At 39.5% G+C, this 20184-nt stretch overlaps 1 protein-coding gene across 7 annotated transcripts in view; it reads right to left on the bottom strand.

Annotated features, from left to right (window-relative positions):
- Positions 1-20184, bottom strand: part of PPFIA2 (PTPRF interacting protein alpha 2) — a 398714-nt gene that overhangs the window by 68201 nt on the left and 310329 nt on the right. For all 7 annotated transcript variants that reach the window (XM_056574441.1, XM_056574435.1, XM_056574436.1 and 4 more), the window contains 8 exons: positions 17549-17611; positions 16461-16552; positions 16131-16266; positions 15534-15754; positions 10101-10338; positions 6160-6189; positions 3348-3478; positions 302-477 (listed from right to left, as the gene is read on the bottom strand). In XM_056574441.1, the coding sequence (XP_056430416.1) occupies positions 302-477; positions 3348-3478; positions 6160-6189; positions 10101-10338; positions 15534-15754; positions 16131-16266; positions 16461-16552; positions 17549-17611 (1087 nt within the window). The remainder of the gene's footprint in view (positions 1-301; positions 478-3347; positions 3479-6159; positions 6190-10100; positions 10339-15533; positions 15755-16130; positions 16267-16460; positions 16553-17548; positions 17612-20184) is intronic.

The raw sequence follows: 20184 nt of genomic DNA, 5'->3' as shown, positions 1-20184 counted from the left end.
AGCCCAAAGTGAGGGCAGTCAGCATACTATCATATTGATCTATGGTAATATAAGGATTTTGAGCCATGTATGATATTTCTAACTGATTCATAGATATAGCAATAAATAACACAGCACAGAATTCTAGACCTAAGTATGGCATGCTGATATAAAGGGGAGTATGGACATAAAATTCCCAAGGTGAGTCTAGGTATAACTGTGCCATCAGTATAGCAATCTAATAGATTTATTGATAACATAATAGATAACATATAGCACCATGCTATTATAAAGAAACTCAATAGTAAAAAAATATAATGACCTTGGAGACCATATTCCTTACTGAGTTGCCCAAGTCTTGCCTTCTCTTTTTTACCAAACAATCTCCCTATAGAAGATTTAATTCCTTTCTTCTTTGGAGCTTTGTGGAGAGAGTCTTGACTGCTGTTGGCACTCACTAGACCGAGGACATCAGGCTCAAGTGTTGCAGACAAACTTCTGTAAAGAATTGATATGGTTATTGTCATAGTAATACAGAGTGGTAGGTAGCTGTACACGTTAAATCAAACTGAATGCAAATATATGATATGTACATTGTTCTGGTTTTGACATTATTATACTAAGGGTTCGTACACACTGGTAGGGAGCTTGTACAGTGAAACACAGGATTTATTTCTTAAAACTAATAGAAAAAAACACAATATGCCACCATATGAAATAGGCTTCACGTGGAGGCTCTTGCACCTCTATTGCAACCCCATGAGTGCTCTGTGCAAAATCAAGGCCTAGTGACCTCACAAAAATATGACTGATATGCTGATCATATAATGTGTTTATTTCTACACCTAATACACATGTAAGCAGCAAGAGTGTCTATGTTTTTGTCCACGTGTCACTATCGTTTTAAAAAAAAATTATGTTGTAGTGACATATCAGAAATTGTTATTGGTGGAGGTCTGGGTGCCAAGACCATTGTCACTAAATTAGAGATGCAGAGAGCTAAGAGCATAACCCCTTCAGCCTTGATGAGCTTTGTTTGGTTTAATTAATTTGTAATTTGTCTCTGTCGGGAAAGCCAAACAGAGCTGATCGCAGCATTGTTCCTGGAATTAGTGGTGGTCTCAACACCTCGACCATCCACAATCCAAACTTCTGGCATGTCAGCATAAGGAGAGGTTTTGTAAAAGTTTTAAGGAAATCAGTCATCAGTGTCACCCATACTAACCTGTTGGTATAGGTGTGTAGGGCTAATGACACTGGCTTGGTGGAGCAGAAGCAGTAATGCCAGTGTGTGCTTCTCAAGCTCCGTCTGTGGCAGAGCCTGATGCCTACATGAGAAGGATATCGGGTGAACGGGACCACGGATGGGGGATAGGTAACTAATAACTATCGATTTTATCAGCGTCATCCGCACTAGATGACTGTACCATCAGGTTAATTTGGGTGATACTGATGACAGATTCTCTTTAAAGGGAAGATAGAGCTTTTCTTCACTTTTTGTATTCAGCAAATGTAAAGTGTAACATATTTTAAAAATATCAGTTACTGTATTTGGTATATTTTCAGTGTTATTAAAGGGAACCAAACATTAGATTTTACCAAATATAACACTTGACAACATGTTATATATGGTAAAATCTTTATCCTCACTGTAATGTCTGCACTCTGGCCAGCCTAGTGTTAATGATGCTGGCCAATCAAAACCCAGGAGGGGTTATATCTAGCCTTCTCTGGCCTTCAGCCCTGCTGTTGATTTGACTTTGTTGATTTGTGTGTGCACATGCATTTTATGTTGCCATGCCTATTTGTATTTTTTTTTGTGTGTTTAGCCCTCTTATATATTCTGATATTCTTGTTTTTGTGTGTACTTGTTGGTCGGTTTTAGCCTGTCCTGTTTGTGTCTAGTTCAGTATCCTCTGTTGGAGTGTGTTCACCCCTGTTTCTGTGAGTCTTGTGTCTATACCTCTGTTCAGACATGTTTTGTGCTTAGTGCATTTTCGTTTCCCTAAATTATAGGAGCTTGGGTTTATACTTTTAATTGGTTTCTCCTACTTTACAGAGCTTTGCCTTGTCCATATAATAGGAGTCAGTTTGCTTTGTTTCCAGTTTAAATTAGTTCTGTGTATCCAGTTCTTGGTCCGTGTTCAGGCCAGTGGTGGTCTTTGAGCATTTGTGTCTGTTCTTGTCATTTTAATATTTGCATATCCTTGAGTTTAATGGTGTCTGTCTTTAGTTTAACCTTGTTCATCCCCTGCATCTCTGGATATATCTCATCATGTATAATTCCTAATTTACTTCTCTTGTTGATATTTCATATCTGCCATTTATCTTGTGTTGGTTCTTAGGCTGTAGTCTGTATGCTATATTCCTGTTACCATGTTTCCCTGATGTCTGTTTTGTATTACTTTGTATTCTTGCTATATTATGTATTCTGGTTCCTTGACGGTGTGTCCCTGACTTCTACAGTACATGTTTATTGTATTGACTATGACGCCCCCTGCACTTTAGTTAGAAAGGGATTTGTGCCCAGTTGTTAGCTGCCAATAGGGAGGTTGAGCAAGTAGGCAGGGAAAGAGGTTCATGGTCAATTTAGGGCTTACTCTTCCCTGCCCTACATGATGTTTCATGATGCATCATGACACTCACCATCCCTGGGGGGTGTTTTTCCTCAGGGAATTTGAGGATATAAAGTTTTCAAGTAACCCCCACCACCTTGTAAGTAGTCCACTGGGCTATACATACCTAGTCCTGTCGCTCTGGCTGTAGCAACACCTTCTTGGCGGGATTTGACAGCCTGTGTCACCACTCTGCTATGTTTGCACTAAACATTTTAGTTAACATACATCAAGTAGTTTGTGACCTATTCTATTTGGTAAATGGTGTGCACTTCTGTGCTAACTTGCAGTATTTTCCTGATACCTCATAGGTTTCGTGCATTTTTTAAGTTTTGGTGTTAATAATATACATATATTTTTTTCTGGTTCTGTGTGTGACATCAGATTAAGTTCTTCTTTTTCCCTATTTCTTTTTAATACACTCCTTGCTATTACTCAAAAAACTGCATCAAAACTACATGTTTTATTCTTGTGCAGCATCTTGCAGTAAAGTTTTATATTCACTCCAAATAACCAAAGTGATACCCTCTGTAACTGATTTAGTAAAGACATGAACACCTTATACAGATATCAGTCAGACTATTTAGATATTTCACACCATTCTATATCATGGTTCCTGTGGACACATTCTATTTAAGGAATTGCTATTAATGTTTCCATTAGTAACCTCAACTGTGAAATTGTTAAAGGTAGAATTTCACTTCACATTTGAAAGATAAGCAATTTATTGAATCTGAAAATGTCCTAACTCACCCTCTGGCATCATTGTGATATGAAGATGGTAGAGTATGAGTCATCCTGAGAGCACGCGGCGTTGAAGGAGGGGAAGTTTCACATTTTATCGTAGCTTTATCTTCACGGCCATCATCCTCTACAACTGCAATCTAGACACAGAACAAATTCAATGATGCTTCAGCGTATAAAACCTTTATCATACTTGCTAAATGCCAGTGGCACATGAGAATGATTTAGTGATATGGATCTACTCTTCTTGTCTTACTTTTTTTATTAACCCTTTTTTCACTGATTACCAATACGCATTATAAAGATAGTAGTATTGCCATTAACGGATAATATACATATTAGTATGTTCAATCATTTAGTTTTAACATACACTGACATTCTGAAACTACATTTTTTTTATTCACAGAGAATATACAACATACCAATGTGCTAGATACATAACACATGTACATATACTACATTCATTTTGTTGCAAGCAAAAATACTTAATTTGCTTTCTAAAGTCTTAATATATCTTTATTTCCAAATCTCTAATTCAGGAATGTGGTGCTCTAGCCACTATAAAACGTATTCAACCCCTTGGGGATGAAGCCCATTTTGACCTTAAGGAGGAGGCCAACTTCACATTTTTGTACTTAAATTTTTTCCTCCTCCCCTTCTAAAAATAATAACGCTTTAAATTTTCCATCTACAGACCCATAAAAGGGCTTAAGGGCTTGTTTGTTTCGTCACCAATTGTACTTTGTACTGACATCACTTATTTTATAACAATCTGTGGCGAAAAAAACCCCAAAAAACATATTTGTGTGGTAAAATAAAAAAAATTCAATTTTGTACCTTTTGGGGGCTTCCGTTTCTGCGCAGTGCACTTTTCAGTAAAAAGGACACCTTTTATTTATTCTGTAGGTCCATATGGTTACAAGGATACCCATATTATTAAGTTTTTATTTTATTTTACTACTTTAAAATTAATACCAAATACCAAAATTAGTACGTTTAAAATTGTCATCTTCTGACCTCCTATAACTTTTTATTTTTCCGCATAGAGAAAAATATGGGGGCTCCTTTTTTGTGCAGTGATCTGTAGTTTTTAATTGATACCATTTTTGTTTTTATGGGATTTTTTTATTGCTTTTTATAAATATTTTATGGTATATGAAGTGATCAAAAATGCACAATTTTGGACTTTGGCATTTTTTTTATGTGTACGCCATCAACCGTGCAGTTTAACTACCCTTATATTTTAATAGTTTGGACATTTACGTACCTCATATGATTATTTTTATTTCTTAGTTTAATTAAAAAAATGGGAAAAGGGGAGGGGGGTGGGGTTCAAACTTTTATTAGGAAAGGGTTAATAAACTTTTGTAAACTTTCTTTTAACAATTTTTTTTTTTGCCGCCATAGGGGGCTATGGCATAGCATTGATCAGTATATGCAATCAAAAGATTGCATGGTATATGCAATCTTTTGATTGCATATACTGATCAATGCTATGCCATAGCATAGCATTGATCAGTGTTATCGGTGCTCTGCTGCTCCAGCCTACCAGGCATGGAGCAGCAGATCACAGATAAGACAGCGAGGAGGCAGGTGAGGGCCCTCCTGCTGTCCAGTTAGCTGATCGGGACATCGCAGTATCACCGCGATGGTCCCAATCAGCTCCGCTGAGCTGTCGGGACGTTTTACTCACGTTTTGAGATGTTGCGATCAACTTTGATAGAGGCGTCTAAAGGGTTAATGCTGCGCATCGGCCTGATCGGCTGTGCCCAGTATTAACCCCGAGTCCTGGCTTCTGAGAGCACGCTCTGCTCATAAGCGTGCTTCAAACCCCAGGAATAGGACGAGGGCGTACAGGTACGCCCTCCGTCTTTAAGTACAGTGATGTAAGGGCATATCTCCGTCCCCAACAGGTTAAAAAAAATTATCAGAACACAATGATAAAAGGTAAAAGATCACTAGGAGGTGGCAGGGGGCGTTCCATGGCAGGCGCGATGTCATCTGAAGCCATACAGGGGTGAACATCCGCCCTGACTCGCACTAGAGTGCAGCATAGAAGAGACAGCCAATTGCTGCTGGCTGTTCTCCATCCCCTCCCCACTGCACATGTATCGCAGAGAGAAGGGAAGATTAGAGCAGACCTGCAGCAATTGGCTGCACACAGCATTCGCTCTGCCCTGCATGACTGACACGGCACTGCATGAGTGACCAACCGCACTTCCTGTTAAGTTAAGGAAGAACATATTAAATTTAACATATAATGACAGTGCCCATTTAACCATTCTTGGTTTTTATAGCTGTGTGTTTTGAATCATTATCCTGTTGTAGGACCCATGACCTGTGACTTAGACAAAGCTTCCTGACACTGGGCAACACATTTCACGCCAGAATGCCTTGATGGTCTTGAGATTTTATTGTACCCTGTACAGATTCAAGACACCCTGTGCCAGATGCATGCAAAGCTGCCCCAGAAAATAACAGAGCCTCCTCCCTGCTTTACAGTACGTGCAATGTTCTTTACTTTGCATGCTTTATTTTTGCAAAATGGTTCTGTTGAACCACAATTCAAAATCAATTTTTATCAGCTCATTATTTCTTTTTTCATTTTTTTTTAAGTTAATCAAGGAGCAATATTTGTGTGTTTTTCTGTCCTTAATATACATGAATATTTTGAGTGAGTCAGAATAATGTAAAATTAGACCTCATTCAAGATCCTTATGTATCAGCAAGGACAAGGCAGGTCTGTACATTTACAGTATATTATTACCACTACCTCAAGATAATACAATATGGCAGTAGAACATTTTAATAAACCACATACCTTTCTTCGATGCTTCCTCAAATCACTAGGCTTAATGTGAAGAGAAAAAAATTTAGATAGTGTAAGAATTTAAGATCTGAACAAAAACATTCTTTTTTAGTTACAAAAGTACAACAATAATTCCATCTTTTAGAAATAATCCTGCAATCCTACTTTCTAATACTTATGCATACAAGCATACATATTTATCTTACCATCCCTAATAAGTTAAATTCTAAAGGATGATATTTGGCAACACATTGCATATTATATTGCTTTCTTCTGACCGTTTACAGTCTTCATGAAATAACAAAAACCAAATCATATTAAAAAACATTTTTTATTAATGAAACAAAATGTAAAAGATTTCATACAAATATGTGATATTTGTGTGGGATGTTTTAGAATTTTGTTTCATTATTAAAATGCATTTTTATATGATTTTTTTGGTAATTTCATAGCATGAAATTATAGGTTTATATGTTATTGTGTTCCTGACACAATTGGTATTTTTTGCATTTAAGGAGCATTCTATCTAATATAGGTGTACTGCCATGAATTTACATGACTGGCCATAACCAGTACTCTGTGGAACTTTTAAATAAATAATGCTGTTTGATATGTAATTGCTATTACGTGAAGGGGTTTTCTGGTGATACAAACACAGTGAAGAAAGAAAGTATTTGATCAAAGAAATGATCAGTCAATAATTTTAATGGCAGATTTATTTCTACAGTGAGAGATGAAATAACAAAAAAAAAACATTTCAAATAAGTTATTAATTGATTTTAATTTTACTTAGTGAAATAAGTATTTGATCCTATTCAATCAGTAAGATTTTTGTCTCCAATTTGCCTTTTATATAGGTAACAAACTGAGATTAGAAGTACTCTCTTAAAGTAAGTGCTCCCCATTCCAGCTTATTATCTATCCATAGAAGAAAACAATGAATTAGATTCAAAACTCTCCAACATGGCCAAGACCAAAATGCTGTCCAAACATGTCAGGGACAACATTGTTAACCTACACAAGGCTGGAAGGGGCCACAAGACCATCGTCAGACAGCTTGGTGAAACGTTTACAACAGTTGGTGCCACAAATGGAAAAAAAAGGAAATAATTGTCAATCTTCCTTGGAAGATCTCATGCAATATCTTAACTCATGGAGGAATCAGCCCAGGTCTACAAAGGAGGATCTTGTCATTGATCTCAAGGCAGCTGGGACCATAGTCACCATGAAAACAACTGGTAACTGGTAACACACTACACAGTGAAAGTCTAACATTCTGCAGCGCCTGCAAGGTCCCCATGCTCAAGAAAGCACATGTACAGGCCTGTCAGAAATTTGCCAATAAACCTCTAGGCTTGTAGCCCATTCCAGCCTTGTTTAAGTCTACAATCTTGTCACTGATATCCTTGGACAACACTTTGGTCTCATCCATAGTGATTAGTGCAATCAGCAGAGGATCAAATCCTTTTTTTCTTCACTGTATTGTACATGGGGTCAGGCTGGCTTAAAGCACAACTGTCATGACTATTGACCCCCCACAAGCTAAGCCCAGTTTGTGGAAGATGGTGAGAAGCTTAATGCTGCTTTTTAGTAATCTTGATTGTCCTAAAAAAAAAAAAGTTTTTCTCGCAGCCACCAACAGTCGCATAGGCATGGCCAGGGTTGGCAATGCCCCGGAGCAGCCACGCCTATCTCCTGTACATAATTGACACACAGGCCCTCAGTGCATGTGACCTGCATCTCTGCTCCTTGAGTGTGGTGAGTTATATTGGTTAATTAAGTGTATAAAACTCTGGTTAATAAAGTGTATACAACTCTGCTTACAGTTCCTCCATGAGCCGGGCAAGTTGTATTTGTGACAGTGCTATTTATGGCTCCCACACAGCGCGCCTGTGTAACACTGAGACAGCGCTGGCTACTGATAGCTCCTGACACTGTGCTCCTGTGTAAAACTGAGACATGGGTAGCAAGCGCTTTCACAGCAGTACACAGGCTATCAGTAGCAAGCACTCAGTGTTACACAGGGCAAGTTGTATTTGTGACTATGTTTACTACTGATAGCCTGTACACTGCTGTGACAGCGCCTGCTACCGATGTCTGTTTTACACAGGTGCGCAGCCAAAGGTATTAAGCTTCTCACCATCTTCCACAAACTGGGCTTAGGTTGTGGGGGTCAATAGTCATGACAGTTGCGCTTTAAATAATTAGGGTTACTTACTTCCCCATTCCCCAGCCACTACTGTTTCAATGCTTACTAATCCTCCCTAATGTCCACTTCCTCATCCCTGTTCTGAAGCAAATGGAATGCCTGCTCAGCCAGTCAATGGTGGGTAACTACTGCTGCCAGGGACTGGCTGAGCAGGAACAAGGGAGTCAGCAAGGTCATGGGAGTGTTGTAATGGTAGCAGCAGAGGAATGCAAAAGCGAGTCTGACCACATAAAAAAAAATGTATTGCCGGATGTCACGAACCGAGACGTGTGGGTGGTAGGATTATCTATAAAATCACTATATGTCTGCACTAGACCGGAAAGAATGATAAAAAATCCCTCTTACACCACCCAATTAAATCGCTGCCACCACCTGCCTGTTTCACGCCGACAGGAATTTATCAATCCAATCTGGATATGTTACAATTCCTAAATATAATCTACTATCCCCAGTAGTATATAAAAACAGGAAAAAGATTCATCCAAATCTATAATGTAGCCGAAGTAAATTTAAGACTATAACTTCAATCTCTTCAAGGACAATGTAAGTCCGTTTTACCAGACATAAGGCGGTACTTAATAAATTAATGATTTATTATGAAAGAAAAATATTCACAGTACATGTAAAAATAGATATTAACAAGACAAAGTTTCACCACACAGAAAATAAAATAAAAGGGAAAAAAAACATAGAGTCCTTACTTACAAAAGTTAGAGTTCTATCCCATGGGGTCTGGTAGGAAATGGCGTCTGGCATCCAAAATTAGATCTCGTCCCCCATGCAAGTGCCCCTAGTCCCCCCAGGTCTGCAGTTTTATATCCTGCTAATGACAGGTGACACCTCTATGTTCAGCCCCTGGGCAGGACAAGGAGGAGAGACAGATTCTGCCCCCTTCCTCTTGATAACCTTATGCCCAAACAATAGGAAATTACCCCTAACTTTTATCATGGATCAGGCACCCACATAATTTTGTTATATTTGGGTTCTCCATCAAATCCTCTTTCTAGGGGTACCTGCCATGACCCCCTTATTGTGTATGATTTACCCAGCACATACAGTTCGGGCAGGGATCAATACACAAGGGTCATGTGAGGACTCATTTTAAAGGTAGTATGATGGAGAATCTAACCGTATAATATAGGGGCTGCGGACATACTTCCCTGACCCCCATATCTAATATTTGGAAGATATGGCATTTCTACAGGGAGCTACGTCCCAAACATTCTTTTGATCTATTGACATCAGGCCTTGGAGTCTGCTTGTCTGGGAAGGTGTCAAATTTACCATCCAGGCAAGCAGTGTCCATTGATTAGCACAGTCATGTTAATTGCCCCCAAATGGTCACTGGAAGCCATAGCTTAGACGGTCGTCTCCTGGCAGCTAGATCACAACAGGCTAGATTCTTTGAAATGTTAAGTAATGTAGATAGATGTGTAATGGAATTAAAAGCTATGCATACCGACAGAAATTTTGCAGAACATGTATCACAAATGACAAGCAATCACAATGCAACATGAATACATATTTTGCCATGGTATATGACACCGGACATCTCCTTTAATTAAATACTTTATTAAAAGTCTGTTATGTGTTTTAACAAAAAATGACTATGACTGACCTTTAAGAAGAGAGGCTTGTTTTTTTTTTTTTTTACCAGGCTTGTTAAAACAGTAAGGAAACATACACATTTTGCCATCCCCATTTGACTGTGATGTGGAATTTTATCTGAACATAAGAAACTTACTAGTGTCATAACTCCCATACGATCCATCTCCCTTGCAGGGCTGCGTGGTGTGAGCTTGGGTGTGGAATGTCCACTCGGAGGCGATGAGCTGGCTAGGGATGAGGCAGTCACTGAGCCAGTAATAGAAGTACCTGGGTGCATTCTAGCCAAATTAAGACCTTCCAAACTAACGCTGGCTACTCTGTTCTCTATCTCCTCTGCCCTCAGTTCCGTAGATTCCTTTTCCTCCTGAATGAGCCTGATGTAAACCAAAAAACAGTCAGTATCAAGAAAAGACACTAAATTTACATTTGTCCACTCATCAAGATTACACATGCTGCCTTTACCATGCCTTTCTCCTTTATTTCCATCTTTTTATGTCCTTATTTTGACACAGTGGGCCTCATTTACTAAGCTGAAACTGACCAGTTTTTGTCTGGTTATTTTGGCGCAGAGTGTCTGAGCACCTGAAAAATCCGACAAACCCGAAACTGCACGTTGAAAAACCGAAAAAAGGGGCATGGTGTGTCGCAAAGGGGGCGTGGCTGGCCCGAAAAGGGGCATGGTTTCACAACTCGACCGATTTACTATTGAATTCACAGAAAATCCTGTGGATTAATGGCTGGAAATATCCACCTAGAAAAAGCTGGTCAGAAAATGTTCCCGACTTTTCCCTATAGTACATAGGGAGGAATCCTGAAAGTCTGGAACAACTTTTCCCACTAGTAAAAACCCGACACTTTTAGTAAATGAGGCCCATTTTTATTATGTAAAGCCTTTATCCTTTTTGTAGGGACAGGTATCCTCTGTCCTCCCTTTTTTTCTGCATATTGAAATACAATGTTATAAAAATGTATTGCATTAAAAAGGAAAGACACTAAATTTAGACAATCTGGACAATAACATCAACAGCATACTTTGATTTCTCTCAGGAAGGTTTTTACTGTAGTAGAGGTTTGAACATAATTCAACATTTTTTTTTTTTGATTTCTTACCATGCACAGCCATTCCTCTGCTCAGTGCCCCACTTTCAGTGCAGTATCATAACATGCCTTGTTTAACTGTGCTAAAGAGGTACATGCCAAGATTTCATGCCCACTTATCTCATTACTCTCCCTGAGGAGCATGTGTCACTACTGTCTGCTGCCTTCTCATTCACTTCAGTTACTTTGTATTCAGTTCTATATCTACTCTTAATTACCCTAAATCTTAAAGAATGATTGAAAAACCTATTATCGAAGCAATAACATTATCCCATGGAATCTAAATAAAAATGACTTCATAGGAAATAGAGCACTCAGATAATGTTATCCACTACTATATAAGAATATTTTGGTATGTTGTATTAAAATGTTGAACTGAAAGATCTGAGTTATAATAAACTCTTTCCCACCTTGCACTCCAACATTGATAAGTGTATAAAGAAGTTCACTTGTTGGTGTGTTACAATTACACGAAAAAACAATTTGGTAGGTTCAACTACCGTATTTTTCACCGTATAAGACGCACTTTTTCTTCCCCAAAACTGGGGGGAAAAAGTCGGTGCGTCTTATACGGCGAATACACCCCTTTCGCGGCGGTCCCTGCGGCCACCAACGGCCGGGACCCGCGGCTAATACAGGACATAACCGATCGCGGTGATGCCCTGTATTAACCCCTCAGATGCGGCGATCAAAGCTGACCGCCGCGTCTGAAGGGAAAGTGACACTAACCCGGCTGTTCAGTCGGGCTGTTCGGTGAAATCGCGGCGGTCCCAAACAGCCCGACTGAATAGCCGGGTTAGTGCTTACAGGACACCGGGAGGGACCTTACCTGCCTCCTCGGTGTTTTCTCCGTTCAGGGATCCCCTGTATGCCGGCGCTCTCCTTCCTCGTCATCACGTCGTCGCGTACGTGCGTCGGCGTGCGTAACGACGTGATGACGGAGAGCGAGGATACCCGGCTGGCAGCAGAGACGTTCCGGAGAGATGGGGACACGGCAACAGCGATGGAGCGACATCCAGGGCAGCGGTGACGGGTCCGGAGCGGCGGGGACACGTGAGTATTACCTCCTATGCAGTGGTCTTCAATCTGCGGACCTCCAGATGTTGCAAAACTACAACTCCCAGCATGCCCGGACAGCCAACGGCTGTTCGGGCATGCTGGGAGTTGTAGTTTTGCAACATTTGGAGGTCCGCAGGTTGAAGACCACTATTGGGTTCAAAATCTTAATTTTTTTAGATTTTGCCCCTAAAAATTGGGTGCGTCTTATACGTCGGTGCGTCCTATAGGACGAAAAATACGGTATGTATGTTTCTGGAAATTCTGAAATTTGACAAAATTAGTAAATCTGTTCATCTATGAGGTAGAAAACAATGTAGGTTAAAAAGGTTTAACAGGTAGTGCAGCATGACCGTACAGTGTGATTAAATGTGTGTCGACAAATTTTAAAAAGTGTTACTATTGAATTAAAGTGTACCTGTCGTTAACAAAAACTTTAAAATAATGTAGATAATGCCATTATATGTATATTTGTAACATTCAGTTATTAAAAATGTTTTATATTTTTGGGTGAAAAAATGCTGTCCCTGCAGCTATTGCCTGTGTGTCTCTATGAGGAGTCCAAATACAGGAAGTGAGGGCAGGACAAGCAGGGCTCTGTGCAGACTCCTGGCTTGACAATCACCCTGCTGTCTGAACCGGGAGTGTGTCACAGAGCCTGAACAGAGCCCTGTTTGTCCTTAGTGCATAGAGCCCTGCTCGTCCTCAGTGCACAGAACCCTGCTTGTCCTCAGTGCACAGAACCCTGCTTGTCCTCAGTGTACAGATCCCCGCTTGTCCTCAGTGCACAGAACCCTACTTGTCCACCCACACTTCCTGTATTTGGACTCCTCACAGACACACAGAAAACAGCTATAGGGACAAAAATATACAACTTTTTTTTAACCAAAGTATATTACAAATATACATAAAATGGTAGTATCTACATTATATATATAAAAAAAAATTGTTAACGACAGGTACACTTTAACCCCTTCCCTCTTTGACTATTTTTCATTGTTGCACTTTTGTTTTTTCCTCCTCACCTTCTAAAAATCATAACACTTTAAATTTTCCACCTAAAAATCCATATGAGGGCTTGTTCTTTGTGCCAACAATTTTACTTTGTAATACCATTAATAATTTCACTACAAAATCTACGGCGTAACCAGAAAAACATTATTTGTAGAGCAAAATAGGAAAAAAAAAAGCCATTTTGTAATGTTTCTACGCAGTGCAGTTTTCGGTCCATATGGTCGCAAGGATACCCAATTTATAAAGGCTTGATTTTATTTTATTACAAAAATAAAATAATAACTACATGCACCAAAATTAATATGTTGAAAAATGTCCTCTTCTTACCCCTATAACTTTTGTACTTTTCTGTATAACGGCCGGTATGAGGACTCAATTTTTGTGCTTTGATCGGAAGGTTTTATCAGTACCATTTTTTGTCTTGATCAGACTTTTTGATCAATTATTATACATTTTTTTATTGTATAAAACATGACCAAAAATACGCTGTTTCGGACTTTGAAATTTTTTTACGTGTACGCATTGACTATGCAGTTTAATTAATGATATATTTTTATAGTTTGGAGATTTATGTACGCTGCAATACCACATATGTTTATTTTTATTTACACAGTTTTTTTTTTTTAAATGGGAAAAGGGGGGTGATTCAAACTTGTATTAGGGAAGGGGTTACATCACATTTATTAACACTTTTTTTTGCAATGTTATAGCAACCATAGGGGATTATAAAATTGCACACACTGATTTCCTACACTGATCAATGCCATGCAACAGCATGGCATTGATCAGTGTTATCACCGCTTTACTGCTCTTGCCTGAGCAGTCATTCGGCGATCGGACAGCAAAGAGGCAAGTAGGGATTCTCCTCGTGTCCTGCAAGTCCTGGACAGCACCACTGAGCTAACCGGCAATGTTTACTTTCATTTTAGATGCGCTGATCAAGTTTGATCGCCTCATCTAAAGGGTTAATGCCAGACATCAGCCCGATCAGTGATGTCCAGCATTAGCCGTGGGTCCTGGTTGCCTAAAGCAACTGGGACCCACTGGGTATGATGGCGCTCACCTGCTGAGCGCGCATCATACCTCGGGAGCCGCAGATGGTCGTTAATGAACGTCCATTTGCGGCAAGGGGTTAAGCAACAAAACCAAGCTGTCGATCCCTTGTTCCCAAATGTTCGATTTTCAGCTGAAACACTTACTATCCAATGGCCAAACAAAACCTAAAAGCATACATTTGAGGGAGTTTTACACTGGATGATTATTGGCCGAACATATAAAAGAATGTCATGTAAGGCAGAATGAGCATGGTAACAAACTGGATAGTCAGCAATACATTAAACGATCCAGAGATTTTTGCTTTTCTTAAGGCATCTTGAAACAGGGCTAGTAAAAATCTGACAATAGATTGTGACACTTCACCACTCTAGTACTGCCCAGATGACTCTAGGAGAGCAATTTCTATGTGACATGTGCTAATTTATAAAAAAATTTCGCTAATAGCAAAAAGGATATTTCCATTCTAAACATGGGCAAAGTTAGAGTGGTATATACAAGCACTAGAGCATCATGGCATCAGTTTTATCAGCTCATCTTTAGTGACAAGTCCTCTTTAATATTGCAAAATCTGTACATCTATAGCCTACTTGGGTCAAGGTTTCTAATGTGGATCCTTCTGGCTTCTACATTTCCAGTATGCATGCATTACAGCATTTACTATTGTGACAGGCAGCATGTCAGGTAAATATAGTATAAAAATGAATGAAAGAATAAAACTACATACAAAACCAGCTATCCAGTACACTTGTGTTAATGTATCCTCATACTCAAAAGTTGTTGAAAGACAATTGGGTGACCTAAGCTAACATATCCTCACATAACTTCTTGTGTCATGTGTACCTAGCTTCTCTAAGGATAGGACAGAAGCAGGATGTCTTTGTAAAGCAGCCACAGGCAAAAGAGCTGAAATGCAATAAATAGAAATGGCTCAGAAACACAGTCACAATAGCTTAGCTTTCTGCAGGCAAAAAAAATATAATTCCGAATGTCACCAGCTTGTCTTGTTTCCACATGTTTCAGGTTCTGCTGGTGCTAGCCGACATGACATTTCAGTAATAGTACATGTATTCAGCTAAGCTGCCCATACTTTGTGGTAAGAAGTCCCGTACTTAGTGCTCATGTCCGCTCTGTACTTTATCTTGAGCTGTACTGTTAAAAAGTACATGAGGAACTGCAAAGCTCTAAGTTAAAAAGTGATGCAAAACTACAACAATTATTCATTAATGTCATGCATGTAGGATTATGGCCATACAACGGCTTCAAATGTATAGTTATAAAGTGATAACCCATCATAACACCATTCACATAATGCTACAATATAAAATACCTGTAATATAAGACATACCTTATTTCTTTATTGATAGCGTCTAGCTGCTCTTGAAGCATCATGGCCAAAGTCTGCGCATCAGAATGTCCACCTGGTGACAAAAGGTTCATGGAACTGAAAATTGTTTCACGGTCATCGTCATCAATGTCAGACATTTCTGTATCACTTTCGAAAGGATGACTGCTGAGGACTCCCATTTGCTGAGTTCTATTCCATTCATGTTCCCCGAGCGACTTTACCTTAATGATTCAAGGAAAGACAAGAAATATTATTTTACCCTGAAATTGAGACAGTTTTTATTACACTGTTTTACCATAGAAACTGATACTAAAAACAAACTTATACCTATGCTTTCCGAGAAAAACTAGGAGGCCACACATAGATCCATAGTTCCAAAACCCTTAGCCAGAAAATCTTTCTCCACATTGCGTGACACTTGACTGCCACAATCTTTGCCAAACACAAATTTAAACTTTCTACTTTAAAAGTTCTTATCAGATACGGTGTTATAAATATATAACTTTTTCCAATATTATTGGTTTTATAACTCATAAAGATCAAAATTATTGATAACATATCTAAAACACACAGCAAGATACGGCATCAAATGAACACCTTTGGCTCTTCACGTCTGATTCCCATTCTTCCTCGACGCGGTCTCCTAATAACTTTAGTGGAGCGGTAATCCGGCTGTGAATCGACCAGTGAATTTACAGAATACCTTAAATCTGCTGATGTGTCTAAGTGAGGCCTAAGAGAAAGGCAAACATATCATATTAGGCCATTTTAAATGAGTAAAAAATGAAAATCCAAACAGGTTAATGTCCAAGACTGCATAATAGACAATTAAGAAAAATCCAAACAAGTGCCTAATGACTGCACCCTATTTCATCACCGTACTGGTAACATCTGGAAGTAGCCCATGGCACCCTTCTCTACAAATACCTTGTTAATGTTGGTTCTATCAAGGACCCGGTCCGCAACTTCATCTGGTCAAGTTCTGCTCTAAGTTTTTCAATATCCTCTGCTAATCTATCCTACGAGACAGAGAGAGAAGTTTACAAACCATTAAAGGGGTATTCTGATATAAGAAAATTATTTTTAAATAAAACTATTATCCCAAGACATATAACTTTTTAATGTAATCACTAATTGTACTGACTTCAGCATTTTACTTGTATTATTCCTGACAGGAAGTTGTGTAATCTCTTAATTTTCAAAGTGATGCTATCTCAGTAGCTATCAGCTTATCCCTCCTTCCTGAAACAATGCATAAGCCTCTGCTTTCTCAAAACATGTGGCTGGGCTCTAGAGTGATGTCACAACCTCTGATATGCCCCTCCAGCCTACATCACCATCTCCCTGTCATATACACAAATATTTTTATTAGGTGTGAATTGGGTGTGTTTACAGCATGCTGCCTTATAATGAACAATAAAACAGGCAGATGAGCAGACAGGAAATTAATACATCCAGTGCTGCAAACTCACAGTGATAGTCTGCTGTGATATATGTTCTACAACAGCTCTAAGAAGAGAACTGGCAGGATTGCTTTGGGAGGGGAGTGAGCAAGTTGGGAGGGATGTGATAAAGAGCTAAGGGACAATGTATTCTGGGAATTGTAGTACTGAGCAACAGCTCAAATGGGAATTTTACTGATTATCTGAAATGGGATAATCATGAAATCAAAGGGTAAACACACTGTAAGAGATACCATGTGTAGGGTCAGATCCTAGGGATAGGTATACATGGGTCTGACTGTACATATGGAATGTATATTTCCCACAATGTGGCTGGCACCTTTCTTATAATTATGATATGTTTGATATTTTGGTAATAAACGTACATTGATTTTTCCATTTCTGTTGCATGTTTTTATATTATTTTGGGGTTTATATATTTCCGAACACTATTTAGTATGCTTTTTTCTTTTTGTTGACAAATTTTATGTCATTCAAAAAAAAATAAAAAAAAAATGAAGACAACTGAAAGATATTATAATGTTCTTACTAAATATCCTGGAGCAGTCTTACCTTATCATGTAAACATTCTTCTAATTGTTTTCTGTAAGTTTCTGAGTCTTGAAGTAAAATATTCTGCAAAAGTCCAGAAAAAAATGATAATAGATAAATCGATATAAAAAAAAAAAACTCTCCACCTATGTCCCCACATTTGCCCATTTTTATTTGTCAAAGTTGCAAGTTTATTTGAGATAAATGTTGGTCATGCCCACAGATTTTGACAGAAGTGGCCAGCCATCTAATATGTATGTAGGTCTCATGACTCTCTCCAATTGCAGAATTTGGGAGAAGTAAGGATCAGGCAGTAGAATTTCAACTAGGATTTGTTCCTGAGGAGATAAGCCTCCTTCAGCAGAGCCTGGCAATGGCTTTCTCCCCTCTCCGCATTGAGAAAATATATATGCTCAGCTTATTTGAGCATGCATGTGTATGGAGGAGTGTATGAGCAGCTTAGCATAATGTGAAAAAAAAAAAACAAGGTGATTCAGAGCACTTTAACAAAAAACATCTAGTCTGAATCTTTATAAAGGGGTTATCCCCTCCTTCCCCCCCCCCCCCCCCCAAAAAAAAAAAAAAAAAAAAATCCCCTATCCACAGGATAGGGAATAAGCATCTGATCATAGGGGTCCGACTGCTGCAAGACCATGCAATTTCACCGGCTCTCCCTGCTGCATGGAGTGACAAGTGGCACGCACCATCTGCCCCTCCATGCATGGTCTATTGGATCGCCAGATATACCCAAGTACAGAACTCTGCATCTTTGGTGCTCCCATAGTGCATGGAGTGTCAGCAGCTCCATGCAGCGGGGACAGCTGAGGTGCTGTTGGAAAGACTGAGGGGGTCCTATTGGTCGCACCCCTCGCATCAGATGCATATGCCTTTTCCTGTGGATAGGGGATACATTTTTTATTTGTCTGCATAAACCTCTTAATGGATCCCCACTATCTTTGCAGTGACACCCCAGTCAGCCGTTGCATGGAGCGAACTCCGCTCCGTGCTAGATGATTGGCGAACACAGCCACCACACCACCTCCATTCATGTCTATGGGAGGAGGTGTGATGGCTGTGTACTAGCCGTCATGCCCCCTCCCATAGACATAAATTGAGGGGGCAGGGTGTGACGTCAAGATCACAGAAGCCCCAGGCTTCCATGACCGTAGCGCTGCAGCACCGGCACGGAGATTGCGGGGGGTCTGATCTCCTGATAGGGTATAACATGTCTAGGGGCGGAGTACCCCATTAAAGTTTCTTTTTATATTTATCAGAAAAGTATTTGTTGGATCTGTTAAGATAAACAAATGACACAAAGTTTTTACATCAATCTGTCAATTTGCTAGTAAATGGATTCTGCATCATGTTTAGCATCAATATATTGGTCCTGGCTTCTTGTAATAAGAGAAGAATTGCATATAATACCTTTAAGAGACTATTTTCCTTGAGGGTCTTTGGATGAAATGTTGTACATTGCTTTTGAAGCATCTCAATATTTCATTTCTTTGCACTGACCTGTACACATGAATCTGTGTTTTGTGTGATATTTAGCCTGCGTGCTTCATCAAATAGTAAAAAATAGTTTCCCATTCACAGAGCTGTTCCCATTCACAGAGCTGTGTCAACCACCACATGAAGCGGTCCTAAACACGTTCCCTCCATGCATCTCTATTGGAGAGTCGGAGATACCCGAGTACAGCGCTTCAGTTCTCCTATAGAGATGCATGGAGAGCACGTGCCGAACCCTGCTCCGTACATGAGGAGAGCTGGAGCGCCTTGCAGGAAATCACAGGAGGGTCCTAGCAGTCAGACCCCCTGCAATGTGACACAAATTCTTTGTCCTTTGGTAGGGAATACACCTTACTAAACAGGATAACCCCTTTAATATAAAATTCTATACATAAAGGTTTGAAAGAGTGGTTTTAAGCACAGCACTTTTTTGCCACACTTTTCATGGTGTTTTACATGTTGTTATCTCCCGAGTTATTTTGTGCAGACAGATATTTATTAAAATATAGGGAGTGACTTTTTTTCTAGCACTCTTTCGGTAGACTTCTCTAATGAAAAAAAAGCACATACAGTACACAAAAAATGCTATTAAAGAAAACAACATACATTAAAAGGAAACAAATCCATGGTGTTTTACAAAAGAAGAAATGCAAAAAGTGTATGGGAAGGAGGCCTAATGACTACATATTACTATCTTTATTAGGGACACGGAGCACATCCGCAGCATATTTCACGCTGCAGATGGGCCGACGGCAGTCACAAGAGCGAGCTCACTGCTGTGGCTGGGTAGCTCTGTGTGTCCACTCGCAGTGGCGGATTTCCCGCTATAGAGACAGTGGCTTCTCATAGCAGAAGGGAAATCTTCAGCTATGACCGGACACACAGAGCTACCCTGCCGGAACAGGGAGCTAGCTCTGGTGAAGATTTGTTCCGTGTGACCCTACCCTAATGTACACATTCAAGACAAACTGTGGTCTCTCTTCACGTCTGTTTTAGGAAAAACTTGTAATCCCTGAGACAGTGGCCCTGAGTGGAGTGTAGTTTTCTTTGTGTTTTTTTTTCCCAACAGATATCATCTTTCCACGGTATTTCCTAATGTTTCCTACATTTTGCACCTTTCCCTACGTTTAGCTTTTTTCATACATGCT

This window comes from Hyla sarda, chromosome 4 (assembly GCF_029499605.1).
Source record: "Hyla sarda isolate aHylSar1 chromosome 4, aHylSar1.hap1, whole genome shotgun sequence".
NCBI classification, from domain to species: Eukaryota; Metazoa; Chordata; class Amphibia; order Anura; family Hylidae; genus Hyla; species Hyla sarda.
This window is presented reverse-complemented; position numbering and strand designations above follow the sequence as displayed.